Here is a 16,171-nt window from a genome sequence, read left to right on the forward strand (position 1 = left end):
GGGGGGGGACAGAGGAGGGGGAGGAGGAGGGGGAGGAGGAGAAGGGACGACAAAGGAAGACAACCAAGAGAGATGCTCTCCGTGTGATGCCTCGGTCCATGTGTCCTCCCCTGGTCCTACCCCATTGAGTGACTCCGATTCTCGCGCCTCTTCATCCCGACTCCCAGTGAGGAACAGATCTGCAGCCTCACCGGAGGAGGCGCGCCGTATCGCCAGCATCCTCATCGTCATCTTCATCGTCCTGGAAGGAGGAATGGTAGTCGTGGTGATTGTAGGAGGTGTTGGTGATGTCGGACGAGGAGAAGAGCGACAGCTGATTCAGGCGACCGGCCTGCGGGTTGGCGGCCGTCACAGGCACATTGGTGGCAGCAGAGCCAGCATCCTGCGCATTGGCCGAGGGCGATCTAAGCTCCTGCATCTCCACCTGGACGTCCTGTCGGGGGCTAGTGACGCGGCTTGTCCCCGTTGAGCGTGACCAAATGCTACTGGTGCCAGTTACCGAGGGTGATGTCGAAGTCGAGGCCGAAATTGTCGCCGGCTGACGGGCACCCTGCTGGCGGAAGGTCGCGGCCGAAGCAGTGCCCGAGTGACCATCCTGATCCAGGTCAAAGATTCCGTCCGACTCAACCGACGGCTGGGCCGCTGTCCCGCCGTGCTCGTTCTCCGGCCGGCGCATCATGGTCTTCAGCTTGCCCAGAGAGTCTGCACTCGCATGAGACGGGAGGAGCGGTTGTGAAAGGATGAGAGAGAGAGATGGGATTAGCAACACGGCACGAAATGGAAGACTTTGAAATGGAGCAGGAATGTAGAGAGAGAGAGAGAGAGAGAGAGAGAGAGGGGTGGGGAGGAGCTAAACGTACGTGAGAAGAACCCAGACACGTTGTCAACAAACTTGTCCAGGGCATCATCTTCATCGTCATCGGAATCATACTCGTAGGTGTTACGCGAGGGCCGGGAGGCAGGCTGGGCAGGTGCAGCCGGAAGCCGATGCTCAGACACCATGGAGAGAGACGACGAGAAGTTGGGCACAGCTCCGGGCGGAAGAGGCCCCCGACCATGGGCGCCAGGGCCATGCCCCATGTGGCTGTGGCTCGCGGCAGCCAGACGCCGATATTCGTCGATTTCAATTTGTTTCTACCGATCGGGAAGGGCACATGAACAGGCGTTAGGCTCAAGGACTGGAAGGGGAAGGGAGGGGGGAACCAGCAAGGCAGGAAGAGGCAGGGCCTGGAACAAAGCAACGCGGCATACCGAAATCTCCATGGCTCGGGGGAGGAGAGAATCATCGTCAGCGGGCCTTGCCGGCTCCTGTGCCGTGGCTGACTGCTCGGCGGCATCCTCAGCCATATCAGACGCCAGAATGGCCATCAGGGTCTGCAGTGTATCTTCATCCAGATCGGCCAGTGCCTCCTCGGTCACCATGCCGGACTGGACCAAGCGCTGGCGATCAATGGCACCAGGCGCGATGACGGCCTCGGCCGGCGCCGGCGCCGGCGCCGGAGCCGGAGCCGGAGCCGACGTCGAGCTCGGTCCATTGGAGTCACCGACCTCAACCAAGGCAGCAGGCTCGGTGCCTGAGACATCGGACTCGGTGACAGGCCCAGTGGTAGGCTCGGCAGCAGGCTCGGCGGCAGGCTCGGCAGGAGGCTCGGGCTCCGGCTCGGAGCTAAGAAGATTCTCCACGGCCTGGTCCGGGTTATTCCCATTGTGGTAGAGAGCCGTGACAATTTGCTTGATCGAGTAGTCTGGCAGCATGGTCTTCACTTCGAGGGCCGAAAGGGCACGCTGGAGTGAACATGTATGCATGCGCATGTGTGTGTGAGGAGAGAGTGTGTGTGTGTGTGTGTGTGTGTGTGTGAAAGAGAGGTGGAGATGTAAGTCGGGCATTTGAGAAGGGAGGGCAAATGTGGACGTCTGGGATCGACAACACGACGAGGACAGGAGTGTGGAAAAAGGGAGGAACTTCCGACGAGGGAGGAGGTGTGGTAGGTAGAGCCAGGAGGGGGGGGGGGGGGGCAGACGCACGTTCAGGATGATCTCCTCACGGCTTTCGAGGAAGCCCTCTGGCAGGGCGACAGATGCCGGAGTCATCAGGCGCTGCTGCTGCGCGCCAGCGCCGGCATACTGATGCTGCAGCTGGGAATTGGCCATGTACTGCTGGTACAGCGAGGCATTGGTTGCAGTCAGCTCGTCGTTGATGGCATTGAACAGCTCAATGAAGTGCGTGAGGTCCTCCTCCAGGTCGAAGCGAATCTCCACCATGACCGTCTCGGAGTCCTCACGGAAGAGGCGCAGCGGGGCCCGATGGATGAAGGACGCGTGCGACCGAAGCCCGATGACCTGGGGGTCATCCCGATGCCGGAAGAGCTGCGAGTTCTGGGCGTCCATCAGCAGCACGACATTCGACTGGCCATCGCCCTCAGACCCGAAGGAGACAGCAGTCAGAACCAGCGGACTGGACAGCATCAGCACACACTGGAGAGGCTGGCGACGGCGGCGCCGTTGGAAGATCTCCACTTTGCAGTTCATCAGCGCCTTGTCGGTATCAACATTGGTGAGTACGCCACCATTGGAGCTCGGAGTCGGGACCGTGGGAGCGGCATGAGGCCTCGACCGGGCGGGGGCCATCCCAGGGCTGCCATATGCCGGGTAGCCACCATGGAAAGCCGGAGCCGGAGCCATGCCACTGGGATGGTAGCCACCAAATCCGGGCATCGGGTGATAGCTGGTGCTCGGGTAGCCGCCCAAGGGAGAGGCAGGCGCCATGTGGGGAGAGGTCCATGTGGGAGCCGGGGCAGTGGCTGCGGCTGCGGTTGCGGCTGCCGGTGTCGAGGGACTGGCCGCCACATCGGGCACTGAGACAGCACCGGCTGGGGTGCCAGCCGAGGCAGGTGCCACCGCCGCCGATGACTGCGGCAGCGGCTGCGGCTGGGCCTGGGGCTGGGGCTGGGGCTGGTGGCCAGAGGGAGGAGAGGAGGGTGTAGCACGAGCATCCGGCCCCGGCTGGCTGTAGGCGCCATACGCTCCAGGGCCCTGGTAGTAGGGACCGCGCGAGTCGTGGTGATGCGCCGCAGGACCAGGCATCCGCGCCTGGCTTTGAAGATGCGGCGGGGGCTCATACGATGAGGGGGTATGTGCGATGGGCATGCTGGCGAAAGGATCGCCCGGGGCCGAGGAGCCGGTGTGCTCGGCAAACGACATGTCCGCGAAGGGATCGGTCGAGGTTAGGCCGCCACCGGTGGCCGGCGCGGATGCCCCATCGTCCGGAGAGGTGAGAGATACATCCTCCAGTCGCTCCGACAGGGGATCGAACTCGAGGAACAGATCTCGATCAAGTGACTGCGCCGGCGCCGAGGCCGGAGACGCCGGATTGGAGTTGGGCGGCAAAGACATGATCCTGTCTGGGCGCAGGGAAAGGGGGGAGAAGGGGGGCTTTGGAGGGTGGCCGGGAGGTGGGGCGGGGGGCGAGAGCCAGAAGCGGGGGGAAGGGGGGGGAGGGGGGTCAGCGGGCGATGGGATGCAGATGAAACGGGGAGGAGAAGCATTGTCGGGGGCGACAGACGGGGGATGTACATCGGCGGTGAGAGGTAAAAGGAAGGCACGACAATGAGCGAAGGAGCGAGGATAGGGGAGGGGAGGAATGGGGGGGGGGGTGATTCAGCCATATACGAAAATCCCTCAGGGGGGCTGGAGAAGAACGCACCGAAGACGATCCCTCACTCGCAGCACAGACAAACTACACACATACATGCACATACACACGGGCCCAGGCCGACAAACACCCCCCTTCCCCGGGCTGCTCACACCTGGAGACAAAAAACGCCAGGCCCCCGGACAGACTGGCACGACCCGCAGCCGGTCAGGCCCCTGCCCCGCCCAGGCGATCGGACCCGACAGTCGCGGATCCCTGGGGACCTGCGCTCGCATGCCTGGAGCATTCTCGGCCGGGCGGGAATAAATTCACGCCACCCCGCCTCTCTTGCCGCTAGCCATTGCGTATGCGGTCCCGGGGTCAGCCGACAGCAATCTCCTTCGCTTGGGCACAAGGGCCCCCCGGCCTGGTGGTGGGTGTGTCGCCAGCACTGAGGGCCGGGGGCGAGGCGGGCCTGGCATCGAGGACGGGGGGACCTCCGGCACAGGTTCACAAGGCACAACACACAACAGCCGGAGGCGGGGACCAGCCCGCGGCGACAGAATAGGTGGTCACGTGAGCATCCGGCTCAATCGGGCAGCAGCCCGGCGACTTCCACTCTGGGCGCTGTGTGCGAGACGCACGGAGGGGTGGGGGGGGCGGGGGGTGGTGGGGAGTGGCGAGCGTCTATTGGATGACGACAGACGGGCCGGGCCACCGCACCTGCCCAGGGCAGGGGGCGGCTGCCCGGGCACTTTTTCTGGCGGTCCCCTGACAGCAGGGATACCGCCGGCTTCGAGACGTTGGCGTACATGAGCTTCTTGTTTGAGGGTCACTTGCCTGGGGGGGAGGGCTGTGCCTCCTGTGCGGCTCATATTTTGGGCCGTAGGTCTGTTTCCGCGCCCCCCCCCCCTCCCTCTTGCCTGGCCGTCTTCTCGGCATCCACAATCACCACGCACCCAGCGAAGGGAAATATGTGCACGGACAAACGAAATATTTGGGAAAAAATCGAACCCGCACATTCATGCGCGGGGCCCGAGAAAAAGATTATATTTATGTCGAAAGGAGGGGGGAAGGAGTCGTCCACCTCTCGCCTTCTTCGCTGCCATGTGGAGGAAAAAGGAAGAGGAAGCAGGGAGGAGAAGAGAAGCAGACACACATGCACACACGCGGCCGAGGAAACTACTCCTCACTGGCCGCGGTGATGTCCTTGTGGAGGAAGGTCCGGCGCCCGGCGGAGAAGTCCCCGGCGGTGTGCCCTGTCCCGCGCAGGAGCCAGCGCGTGGTCAGCAGCCCGCGCACGCCGACCGGGCCACGGGCGTGAATGCGCCCGGTGCTGACACCAACCTCGGCCCCGAGGCCCATGCGATAGCCGTCGGAGAAGCGTGTCGAGGCATTATGGAAGACACAGGCCGCATCCACGCGGGCCAGGAAGTCCCGCGCGGTGGCCTGGTCCTCGGTGATGATGGCCTCCGTATGGGCACTCCCGTGGAGGCGAATGTGCTCCATGGCACTGTCCGCGTCGGCAACCACCTCCACCGTGACCGCCAGCGAGCCGTACTCGGTGGACAGATCCACGGCGTCCGGGCCGCACCCGGTGATCGGGACGCCGGACCGGTCGAAGTGCTGCCGGGCCACCGGGCCCAAATGCACCACAACGCCGGCATTCTGCAGAGCCGCGATCAGACGGCGGCCCAGGCCGGCCCGCTGCTGCTGGTCATCGCCATCGGCCCCGGCGGCCGGGCCACAAATGCCCTGGTGCAGGAGAACCGACTCGACCGCATTGCAAGCCGAGGGATAGTGCGTCTTGGCGTCAAGGACAATGGTCTCCGCCATGGCGGGGCAGGCTGCCACATCGACGAAAATGTGGCACATCCCGGCCGCATGACCGAGAACCGGAATGCGGGTGTTCTGCTGGATGTGGCTCACCAGCTGATTGGACCCACGAGGGATGACCAGGTCGATGTGCTGGTCCAAAGCCAACAGCCGGCTGACGCCGGTGCGAGTCTCCACCAGGCCCACCAGTCGGGCGGCCGCCGGGCCAAGAACATCACCCAGGGCCCGGGCCACCAGGCCATGCAGCAGGGCACAAGAAGCCGTCGCCTCGCGGCCGCCCTTCAGCAACAGCCCATTGCCGGAGCGGATGGCCAGCGCCGCAATTTGCGGCAGGGCATCGGGCCGAGACTCGAAGATGACCAGCAGCACACCGATCGGGACTTGGGTTTGCTCCAGCACCAGGCCCTCGCTCAGGAGCGTACGCTGAAGGACCGAATCCACCGGGTCCACATCGTTGGCCAGCTGGCGCACACCCTCGGCCAGGGTGCCAATCTTCTCCGGGGTCAGGCGCAGACGCTGGAGGTTGGCGGCCGACAGGCGCGACTGCTGGTCATCGGTCGGGTTGTTGGCGGCCGCCTGCGCCCGCGCCATGTCCAGATCGTTGGCCTGGAGGATGGCCTCCTGCTGCTCTTCCAGCAGGTCAGCCAACCGGGCCAGAACCGCCGACCGGTCAGCGGCCGACGCACAACGGACCAAGTTCGAAGCCAATCGAGCTGCCTGGGCCATGCGCTCCTCCTCTTCGGTGCTGCCGGGAGTAGTGGACCCGGGGCTCGGGGTGCCGCTGCTGCCGACCGACAGGGCCCGAGCACGGGCCTCCGCCTGAATGGCATCATGGACATCAGCCGGAGCAACCCCCAGGGCGGCCAGGTTCACCTGGCGCGGGTCGTCCGCCAGGACCAGCGTCCCGACACGCTCGCCGGAGATGACGCGCGTGGCCACGAGGTTCGCATGGCCAGAGGCGATGACCGCCCGAACACCGCCCATCTGGGCGGCCAGCATGGCCGACTCGAGCTTGCTCTGCATGCCACCGCGACCGCGTGCCCCGGCCGCGCCGAAGGTGACCGCCACGCCGGGATGCATGACATCCAGCAGCCGGGCACCATCGCTACCGGGCGGGCCGGACCACACACCCTCGGTGTCGGTCAGCAGGAGAAGCAGATGCGCCCGCACGGCCACCGCCAGGAGCGCCGCCAGGCGATCATTATCCTGGAAGGTCTCATCGGGGTTGTGCTCCATGACGCCGGCGGCGGCGGCGGCCGCCACCGCGGCCGCCGTGTCCGACAGCGAAGCGTCCGGAGTGAGCCCCGGCGTGGGGAGCATATGCTGATGGTGGAGGTGATGATCCGGGCCATGCTGAAGGGCCGCCGTGGCGGCTGCGGCCGCCGAGCAGGGCGGGCTCGCGGCCCCGGACCCGGCTCCCAGGAAGCCCAAATCCCCGGACGGGCTGGCCCCGGTCACTGACTCCGGCGTGTAGCCCTCACTCAGGAGCACAGCGTCATTCTCATTGATAATGGGCACAACATTGTAGGACAGAAGCAGCTCGATCGAGTGGACCAGGCGAGTTTTGGCCGCCGCATCCCGGAAGAAGGTGCTGGTCAGGAGCATCTGCGCGGTGGTGATGTCCAGAGCCCCCAGCAGGTTGTCATAGAGTGCCATGAGGGAGGACTGTCCGGTGGCGGCGCAGGCCCGGCGGATGGCCTCCTCCTGCTGCCGGCACTTGAGGGCCTCCTCCGCGCCCGGGGTATACTGCGAGTGGAGGTGGTGGCTCGGCTGCCCGGTCAACGGATCGAGGGTCTCAGGGACGGTGGGCTCCGGACCCGGGGCCTCGGGCCCGGCATTCCCCCGGAGGTGGATATTCCGCAGGCTGGAATTCAGCAGCTGCTGGAAGCGCAGGCGCTGACGACCCAGGCCCACGGCCCCGGAAGTGACCAGGATCACCTGGTGGCCCTGTTGCTGGATGGCCGCAATCTGTTCACACAGGCTGCCAATGCGGCCGAGAGACAGGTATCCCGAGTTCTGAGTGACGACTTGGGTGCCGACCTTTGGGCAGAAACAGTTGTGGAAAGGGATGAGCAGGAGGGGAGAGGGGGGTGATGGGGGGGGGGATTAGAAGCCCGGTCCGGGAGACGGTGAGCTGTGCCTCTGCCAAAATGCCCGATGGCAGATGGGAGAGAGAGAGAGAGACAGAAGAGGCAGGAGGGGGGACCGGATCAATCGCGCACCTTGATGACGACACGCCGGCAGTAGCGCAGTTTCGAGCGGATGGCATCGCCGATGGCTGTAAGCGCTTCGGCCGGAAGGGGGGCCAGATTGTCCGTGGCGAGCATGCTGGCAATGGGATCGAAGTCCTGGGCGACCGGAGGATTATCCGAGTGCATGGTAGAATTATGGTCCGCGTGAGATACAGTCAGAGGGGACATATTTCTCTCTTTCGCTTTCTTTCTTGGAGGACCGGGGGAAGGGGGGGGGGGGGAGGAGGGGACTCGACACAACACTCGACACGGCACAGGGACACCAGGGGAGGGGGAGGGCGGGAGGGGAGCGTTTGTGTGCGTGTGTGGTAGGAGATACCGTAATGGGGGCCAAGAACCGGTAGAAGAGGGTAGGTGCTCAATGGGACCTGGAGGATGATGGAAATGCCCAACTACCGAGAAGAGGCGGGAGAATGGCGCCGTCCGAGTCGGTGTGGTTTGTCAAATCCCTTGGGAGATTTGAGATATCGTGGAGGAAGGTATCTAGGGGAGCCGGGGGGGGGGGGGGGGGAGAGACGGTAAGAAGACTGGTGCACATGCGAGTGGCATTTTGGGGTGCCGGCGAGGGGGCGAAATATAGGGGAAAAAAAAAGAAGCAGGAAGCCCGAGCAAGGGAGGAAAGTCATCGAGCCATATGACGCACAGATGGGATTTCCTGCACACAACAGGAGGAGAGTGACTGCACGAGGGGAAGGGAAACACGCAACGGGCAGGGGACCAAGCTAAATGATGAAGAGGGGCGTGGGGCAAGTCGAGGGGAATTGGGGGAGGCGCCTACGCCAAGGGGGGCCTCCCTTCAGCCTTATATACTTCGACTGGAGTGATGTTTCCTTGGTCTCCCCCGCGGAGTCTGCCGCGGACAACGCCACGGGGGGGGGGGGCAGGAGAGGGCAGGAGAGGCCCGGAAAGGGCAGGAGAGGGCAAGGGAGGCAAGGCATGGGGCGAATGTAGACCAGCAGGAGAGAAGCAGCACACCAACAGGCCACAGGACTTGGTCTTGCCAACACACCCCCTCCCTCAGCCCCCGGGGCCTCGCCTCCGTGCCCTCTTCCCCACTCATCCGGGGTGGCATCCGCGCGCGCGCGCGCGCGCGCGTGTGTGTGTGTCTGTGTGTGTGTTTGTGTGATCGACAGCACGCGTGCTCCTGCCCGGCTGCCCGCGGTCGGTCCTCTTCCCAGGAGACATGTCCCCCCTGGTCGGGGTGCACAACACGCCGTTGTTCAAGGGGTGTCTATACCCCCAGGAGCGCAGGACCCGGCCGCGCATGCCAGCCTGTCTCCTACGCCAAGCCAGCGGCGACGGCATTCCCCCGACGAACTTTCCCGCCACCCCTCCCCACCCCCCACATCTGCCCAGGCGATCCGGGGAAATGTCTCTCGTATGACTGGCGTTCAATTTGACTGGAGGGGGGTCTTGCTGCGCCGGAACCCCACGCCCGGATGATCACTAGCATCCCCGGCGTGCCGGAACGGTAGGGAAACGAAAGCCCCCGAGCAGGGCCACTGGGGGGGGGGGGGGGGGGGGGGGGGCGAGGCCAGAGGCTAGATCGCGCAGCCGGATCCGGCAGTCGCACCCAGGGCAAGACGAGGCACGACGCAGGGGGCAGGGGGCAGGGGGGGGGGGGCCACATCGTGGCGACGCCAAGTGGGCACCTCCGGACAGTGGTCAGGCGCAGATGTCCTCCCGGGCAGGAGCCCCGAAGGGCCGGGTCAGAACGCGTACGAAACGCGTCGAAGGCGGGGCGCGATCTGGTGGCGCATTCTGCGCGGCCAATCGCTGAGCCCGGGGCATATTGTGGGCAAACATGGTGATCGCTTCCAAGTCATCAGACGGGGGTTTGGGCTACGTAGGAATTCATGACTAGGATTTTTGGCAACTGCCGCCTGGGTAGGGGGGATATCCCCCCCCCCCCCCCTGCCTCCCCAATCGCGAGTGGGCCAGCCCCCCAAAGAGGATTGCGCCCTCGCGCCAGCCACGCATACACCAAAAAGCAGGCTGAATGTTGGCCGACAAAAAGGGCCACGAGGGGGTTAAAGAATGGAAGGGCGCTGAAAGGCGCTGAAAAGGCCCAAATAAGCCTGAAAGGGGCTGAACGAGGCCCTGCGCCCTCGGAGCCGGAAGGGTTCTCACGGGCCCGGGGCATGCTGGCGTGCGGACCACCGTCAGATGTTGGGGTGGGCCGAGGCATCCGACGTCCGACGTCCGGCGGAGCGCGCACGCCCGCACCCCCCCCCCCCCCCCCGGAAGGGGTACCGAAGAAGATGGCCGGGTGTGTTTTTAATGGCGCGCGGGGTACTTTCACACGCCATTCGGTCTGTCGTGTGATCTGCTCTTGGTCAGGTGGGCCCATTCGGAGTGGAGATCTGTGACTTTCTCCACGTGCCCATGGCATTCATCCAAGGCCCCGGGGCCTTTTGATGCTTCGAGCTGGGTGCCGGAAACAAATGCCAATAGGCAGCCTTGGCCGTACGCCAGGGGAAGAGTGTGTCACTGGAAAAAATGTTCAGCTCTAAATGTCGGTATATTACTTTTGCTACTTTTCCCGGCCGCAGGAAGCTCGCCAACAAAAGGGGCTATGATCGGTGGAGATTCACACTGCCAGGAGAGGGAGGGGGGGGTTGAGGACCCCCCGTGTGACAAGGGGAAAAAAGATTCTCTCCAGTATGCGATGCTGGCCTCCTCTGTGAGTACGTGCGTGGGTGAGGGGGGGGAGGGGGGGGGGGGGGGAACCCACTCAAGTTGGCAGAAGGTTCTCCATGGCCATCAGCTGGCGCATCATATTCCCCATGCGAGCTTCATTCTCCGATGGGGCCATGGTGGCGTCGGTTCCGGAGGAGCCGACCGAGGTGCCGCCACCCCGGCGAGAACCCCCCACGCGGCCGGCCGCCAAGGCTCCGGCCATCTGCCCAAGCTGCATGATTTGGTTGACATACTTCACACAGAAGACCAGCCAGATGGCAATGTCGTCGGCCCCGGTGCCGCGTGTGGGAGACAGGAGCCGGTGCTGCTGGGCGAAAGACCCCGCCGGGGGATTTGTCACGAACTCGCAAAGTCGCAGGCAGGAATCCGTCATGGCCGAGGAGAAGGTCTCAATCATCTGGCTGAGCCCCGGCCCGGCGGTCAACCAATTCACATCGGCATCCTCGTCCTCACTTTCAATGTGCGGGCCGGGGAGCTGAAGCAAACGCACGGCCATGTCACCACAAGAACCGGCCAACAGTCGCGTTAGCAGGGCAAAGGTGTCGGCCCCGCCGCAGGCCTCATCCCCGGCATCGGGGCCGGCGGTGCCGGTACACAGGCCATTCCGGCCGCAGCATGCCTCGCCGTCAGATGTGGCGCTGGTGGTTGACCATCCGGAGCAACAGCCAGCCGCCTCGAGAGTGGCAGCCGGATTGTCGCGCCCGCGCAGGAGCGCCAGAGTTCCTGGACAATCAACATGCCAGCCGGCCACCGCGGTCCCGGGGCCAACCCCATCGAGCCAAGGCTTGCACACCTGGCGGATGGGGGCCAGCATGCGAAGGATCTGGTCAAAGTGCGCCATCACTCGGGCGGTGTTTCCACGCAGGGCGATGTGTCGATCGAAGAGGGCCAGCGACAGGCGCATATGTGAAATGGCGAACCCCAGCAGGTAATGGCAAACCGCAGCCGACGGGGCACCCACCAATTGGTGATACTTCTGCCCGACATCGCTGATGATGTTGGCCAAAAGCTGCAGGAGCTGTAGTTCCGGAAGCCGAGGATAGGGGGGGGAGGGCAAGTCCATCGGGAAGACGATGGGATATGCTGATGAGAACGAGGGTGACCGAGAGAAACCCCGAGAAGGGAGGCAGCAGGGTGGGGAGTGTTCAGGGGGATGGGAAATACCTCATTGCAGCGCCGCTGCAGGTGCACATCGATCTTCGGGAGACCGGGCGAAGCGAGCCGGGTAACGCCCCCCGGTGGTGGAGGAGTGGCCAGAGGGTCGAAGCCGCCGCCGCCGCCGCCGCCGCCGGAGCCGGGTGCGGGGCTGGCTATGGCGAGCTGCGCCAGGACACCAGGCCCGGCGGTCGATCCATGCAGCACGCGCGCCGCATGGCCGGCCAGCTGCTCCAGGCACCCGATGACAACGCTGTCGACACTGAGGCGTGTGAGTGACAGAGAAGAGCAAGCCACCGGGAGCTGCTTGTCGCGCCAGGCCGCGGCGGAGGTGGCCAATGCATCGCCCCAGCGCTGGATCTTGGCCGTCAACACTGTCCAGGGAATTGGGGGAGAGAGAGAGAGAGAGAGAAGAGGGGAAGGAGCGAATCGAAAGGTTAGGTGAACGGGTTGGAGAGGGCAACGGTTGTAGGGAGGCCATTTGCACGCACGAGAGGAAAGGCGCGACAGGTCGGCGCCGGGATTGGCGCTGCTGGCAGGGGCGCCACCGGAGCCGGGAGCCGTGCCAAAGGAGCCAGCCGACAGAGTGTACAGTGCGCCACTGAATCCCGCACTCTCGGTGCTGACCATGAGCGACTCCCCGCCAAGTGAGGATCCGCCAAGGATTGACTGCACGAAGGCCTGCATGTCGCTGGACACCTGGATGAACTGCGACAGGTCGTCCAGGCGCGACTCGATCTTGGCCCAGCCAGGGACAACAGTCTGACATTTGAATTCCACCAGAGGGTGGTGTTAGTATCGGAGCCAGGACCAAGCAGGGAAAGTAATAAAAGCAGCACAGGGTCGCACTGCAAGTTCGCGCGAGCCGCCGGCAAACCAGCTGGATGCTGACTGCAAGACCAATACCAGCTCGGAGAGGCGGGGCAGACCGACAGACGACGGGTTGAACTTCTCGTCGCGTAGAATTGTGGCCGCCGAGAAGACCTAGGATCGGTGTAGGCGCATGTTTTCGTGTAAGTGTGTGAATGTGTGTGTATGTGAAAGAGAGAGGGCGGGGGGGGGGGGAGAGAAAGAGGTCGCGCAAGTGACCCAGAGAGCCCACGAGATGTCAAAGAGGGGGATGGAGACACGACCGAGACAACCATGGGGAGGAACACGTACATGTGAGCGCTCGGCCTGGGCCATTTCCTCGAAGGCTTCGATGGAGATCTTCCGCCCGCGGGACTGGATCTCCACCCAATTGCGGTACTTTGCTTCGTCGCCATTATCCACCTCATCGGCATTCCTATTCAAGAGCAATGGGTCAGGGGGGAGGGGGGGGGGAGGGAAGCAGCTTCAGAGGGGAGAGAGAGAGAGAGAGAGGAATGGTGGTGGAAAGGGGCGCACCGGTTGGAAGAACGTGCCAAGCGCCGGGCCATACGTGCATTCAGACGCTGCTGCAAGCGCTTCATCATAAGCACGGAATTCTGCGAATCCAAACCCGGGGACATGGGCATCGTGACCCCGCCAAGCCCAGGGGGCGGCGGAGGCGGCGGAGGCGGAGGCGGAGGCGGCGGCGGTGGCGGCGGCGGTGGCGGTGGCGGTGGCGGCGGAGCCGGGGCACCTGCCGCGGGAGAAGCTGGAGCAGTCAAGGCGGGGGGCTTACTGGCCATTGGCTCGAAAAGTGGAGCCGGCTGATGTGTGACCGGGCCGGCCTCTGCCCCTGGGGGCTGCCGGCAGGGGAGGGGCGAAGAAAAGTCAATCAGCATATCGGACCCGGTGGGGAAGGCACCGGATGCCATTGGAGCCGAGCTGGTCGAACTCGTTGAGAAGACATCCGCCAATTGCAGCAGATCGGACGAGACGCTGGGCGCCGAGCTGGCCGAGGTGATCGGATCAAAGAGACCCATTGAGGGGGACATGGGCCCGGCAGAGGGCGGGAATGCCACCGACCGGGTGTTGAGCATCGGCGAGAAGCTCAGCAGGCATTGGTCGGTCCGCGGGGCGGACGGGGCAAGGGCCGGGGCTGGGGCCGGAGCCGGGGCGGCCAGCGGGCCAGGTGGCGGGCGGCGGGCCAGACGCCGGCTGCGCGCGCGCTGGTTGATTTGGGCCATGCGCAGGCCGAGGGCCTCATCATCGAGCAGGCCCCGCGCGGCCAGATCGAGCGTCTCTTGCAGCGCGAAGTCGATGGAAAAGTCGTCCAGATCATCATCCGAGTCGTCATCCGAGTCGGCAGGACCCATGGTCGAGATGGCCGTGCCGGTGATGGCGGCACTGCCAGCGACATCAGTGGCGATGGTGGTGCCCCTGTCAAAGGACAGCAGACGCCGAGTGAAACCCAGCCCCGGGAGCCCATGCAGATGAAGGGAAGACCCGCCGGCGGGATCGGTGCTGCGGGAGGGGGCTCCGGAGGAGGTGGGGGCGACGCCCAGGCCGACCGGGTGCCCGGCCGAGGGAGTTAGCCCCCCACCGACGGCCGCCAGCGAGTGTGTGATGTGCCGTGACAGGCGCGAGAGGCGTGACTGTGGCCGAGAGGAGCCGGTGCGACCGGCGGACGTTGTGTCCTGATTGCGCTGACGCTTCGCTGGTGATGCCAGGATCAGGTCATCGGTCAGGCGGTCAGGGCGGCTGGGGCTGGCGGGCAGTTGCGCGGAGCCGGTGCCGGTATTCATGCCGGTGCCTGCATTGGGCATCGGCGAGTAGTGTAGGTCCAACAGGGTGCCAGTGACCGGACCGGCAGCCTCAACATCGACAGTCTCGGCAAAGTCCCGCTTTCCAGCATTGAACAGACCTGCCAGGTGGACAGGCATATCAGAAGGCGGTCAACATGAGCACATGCCATGGGGGGAGGAGCAGGGGGAGAGAGAGAGAGAGAGAGAGAGAGAGAGAGAGAGAGGGAGGGAGCTGGCCCATGATAGGATGGGCAGGCCAAGAGGCCAAGACATACGCTGACTGGTGGAGCTGACGATGAACTGTGGTGCGTGGACAATGTTGCCGATTAGGCTGGTGCTTTGCCGACGCATTGACCGGAAGAAGGCCCGGCTACGGCCCGGTGCTGTCTCGGAGCCGTCATCCTCGGATAGTTCGCCACTGGACGAGGCGCCCGACTGCGGGTGCAGGGCCAGGCTAGACAGGCCGACGGATGGCGATCCGGGTGAGAGGGACAAGCTGGACACACGAGGCTCGAACCCAGGGGCACCCGGGGCCAGGGGCGGTCGACCGGCGGGTCGAGGCGATCCCGAGGCCGCCGGGTCCAGCGTTGCGACATTTTCCAAAGCCGACATCAAGGTCGACACCATGCCACGCCAGACATTGGAGGTGGAGGCATTGGAGTCGGACTCGGCGCCGGGCACCGCCGGGCGGGAGGCCTCCTGCGCCGGGCGCCGCCGCGGTGCGTGCACGGACGCGGGCGGGGGTGGCACACGAAAGGCCATCCTCGGTGGGTGCCTCGAACAGAAGGGGGGAGCACGGGGGCAGGCGCGTACGGCGGAGGGGGAGAGGGCGCCGGGCGCGCGGGCAAGGCAACAAGCGAGAGGCGATGGGGCAAGGAGAGTGGGGGGGGGGAGACGGGGGAGGTGCGAGGTGCGAGGGGAGGGGGCGGGCCCACGGTGGCAAGCATGTGGGGCGCAGGTTGCATCGGCTTGCTGGCCGAAAAAAAAAAAAGACAACATCCCCCGGCATCCAGTTCTCGACACATGCCTCTGGGGGTGTCCGCCCCAGAAAGGCGAGGGCAGGGGGTGGGGGGGGGGCCTATGCAAGGGGCCATGGTCAGAGAGATCTCACGGGGTGCTTGCGCCTCGCGGACGCTGTCCGGCAGGGCTGGCTGCGGGCGCGGGAGCTCGGTGCCGGCTGGCCACGCCGCCCGTCTCTCAGTGCCGACGCCGGCGAGGCTGAGAGGCCGGCCGGCGCTCTTCCCGGCGATGGTCGGGGGGGACCATTCAAAAAGCCAGGCCGTTAGCTTGGGGAGAGCTGCCAATGATTCCCGACCGCCCAGGGTTTGAGGATCCTGCCTGTCCGCGGGGGACATTCACTATGGGGGGGGGGGGGATTGTGGCTCGCTTGGCCGCGTCCCTGGGGGGCGACCAGCGCGAGAACGCCCCCCCACATTGGCAAGGCACCGGGCACTTCGTCCAAGCCGCGTCAGCACCACCCGAGACATATGTTGTAGGAGGCCCCCACCGCGTGGGGGGTCTCTACCGGGCGGGGAGTGCCAGTGGCCTGGCCCCACGGACGCACACAGTTGGGAAGAACTTTCGGACGCGGTGGGAGCCGGGGATTTTGGCCGCCGCGCAGACAGGTATCAGAGGATTTATGCCGAATCGGATGTTCAAAACCCATCTGAAGGTTGGATGGCCGAGTGGTTAAGGCGCCAGTTTAAGGCACTGGTGGGAAACCGCGTGGGTTCGAGTCCCACTCCAATCAAACTTTTTGATCTTTCGCTGTCCCGATCGTGGGCGTGTCCGTCTCGCCAGAATCTCTTGTTCCTTTTTTCCCCTCCCCCCCCCCCTCCGACCAGCTCCGCAGCAGTGCACACCGGCAAATGTGTGCTCGCCGAATAAGGCAATACCATCACCTTTTGCCTGGCCAGGGGGCGGATTCTTTGAGCCCCTCGCATATG

The 16,171-nt window shown here is 64.9% G+C and overlaps 3 protein-coding genes and 1 non-coding gene across 5 annotated transcripts; 1 reads left to right on the forward strand and 3 right to left on the reverse strand.

Annotated features, from left to right (window-relative positions):
- Nucleotides 1-17: 17 nt before the first annotated feature.
- Nucleotides 18-3,646, reverse strand: H696_00757 (hypothetical protein). The gene is made up of 5 exons (XM_009494641.1): nucleotides 3,574-3,646; nucleotides 2,026-3,432; nucleotides 1,252-1,785; nucleotides 861-1,134; nucleotides 18-702 (listed from the first exon to the last, which is right to left on the reverse strand). The coding sequence occupies exons 2-5, from the start codon at nucleotides 3,391-3,393 to the stop codon at nucleotides 188-190; spliced, it is 2,691 nt and encodes an 896-aa protein (XP_009492916.1). The 5' UTR covers nucleotides 3,394-3,432; nucleotides 3,574-3,646; the 3' UTR covers nucleotides 18-187.
- A 979-nt stretch (nucleotides 3,647-4,625) lies between these two features.
- On the reverse strand, nucleotides 4,626-8,484 carry H696_00758. 2 transcript variants are annotated; one of them, XM_009494643.1, is made up of 4 exons: nucleotides 8,363-8,484; nucleotides 8,039-8,202; nucleotides 7,690-7,815; nucleotides 4,626-7,507 (listed from the first exon to the last, which is right to left on the reverse strand). In XM_009494643.1, exons 3-4 carry the CDS (start codon nucleotides 7,792-7,794, stop codon nucleotides 4,814-4,816), a joined length of 2,799 nt encoding a protein of 932 aa, XP_009492918.1. In that variant the 5' UTR covers nucleotides 7,795-7,815; nucleotides 8,039-8,202; nucleotides 8,363-8,484; the 3' UTR covers nucleotides 4,626-4,813. The 2 variants fall into 2 exon arrangements, with proteins under 2 accessions (XP_009492918.1, XP_009492917.1); XM_009494642.1 differs by lacking the exons at nucleotides 8,039-8,202; nucleotides 8,363-8,484 and having other exon boundaries at nucleotides 7,690-7,943.
- Nucleotides 8,485-10,425: 1,941 nt separating this feature from the next.
- On the reverse strand, nucleotides 10,426-15,123 carry H696_00759 (hypothetical protein). The gene is made up of 7 exons (XM_009494644.1): nucleotides 14,501-15,123; nucleotides 12,961-14,344; nucleotides 12,736-12,859; nucleotides 12,424-12,558; nucleotides 12,066-12,336; nucleotides 11,584-11,948; nucleotides 10,426-11,437 (listed from the first exon to the last, which is right to left on the reverse strand). The coding sequence occupies exons 1-7, from the start codon at nucleotides 14,985-14,987 to the stop codon at nucleotides 10,454-10,456; spliced, it is 3,750 nt and encodes a 1,249-aa protein (XP_009492919.1). The 5' UTR covers nucleotides 14,988-15,123; the 3' UTR covers nucleotides 10,426-10,453.
- A 773-nt stretch (nucleotides 15,124-15,896) lies between these two features.
- Nucleotides 15,897-15,975, forward strand: H696_00760. Its single transcript has one exon. It is a non-coding gene; the product is annotated as a tRNA-Leu (tRNA).
- The last annotated feature ends 196 nt before the right edge of the window (nucleotides 15,976-16,171 follow it).

The sequence above is a fragment of the Fonticula alba genome (genome assembly GCF_000388065.1).
Source record: "Fonticula alba strain ATCC 38817 unplaced genomic scaffold supercont2.1, whole genome shotgun sequence".
NCBI classification, from domain to species: Eukaryota; order Rotosphaerida; family Fonticulaceae; genus Fonticula; species Fonticula alba.

Coding starts and splice junctions, on each gene's coding strand:
- H696_00757 (XM_009494641.1), bottom strand. CDS start 3,393: ATGTCTTTGCCGCCCAACTCCAATCCGGCGTCTCCGGCCTCGGCGCCG. Junction 1,786..2,025: donor GTGAGGAGATCATCCTGAAC/GTGCGTCTGCCC, acceptor TGTTCACTCCAG/CGTGCCCTTTCGGCCCTCGA. Junction 703..860: donor CGTGTCTGGGTTCTTCTCAC/GTACGTTTAGCT, acceptor ATGCGAGTGCAG/ACTCTCTGGGCAAGCTGAAG.
- H696_00758 (XM_009494642.1), bottom strand. CDS start 7,887: ATGTCCCCTCTGACTGTATCTCACGCGGACCATAATTCTACCATGCAC. Junction 7,508..7,689: donor GCCGGCGTGTCGTCATCAAG/GTGCGCGATTGA, acceptor TTCTGCCCAAAG/GTCGGCACCCAAGTCGTCAC.
- H696_00759 (XM_009494644.1), bottom strand. CDS start 14,987: ATGGCCTTTCGTGTGCCACCCCCGCCCGCGTCCGTGCACGCACCGCGG. Junction 12,860..12,960: donor TTGGCACGTTCTTCCAACCG/GTGCGCCCCTTT, acceptor GCTCTTGAATAG/GAATGCCGATGAGGTGGATA. Junction 12,337..12,423: donor GCGGCTCGCGCGAACTTGCA/GTGCGACCCTGT, acceptor TTCAAATGTCAG/ACTGTTGTCCCTGGCTGGGC.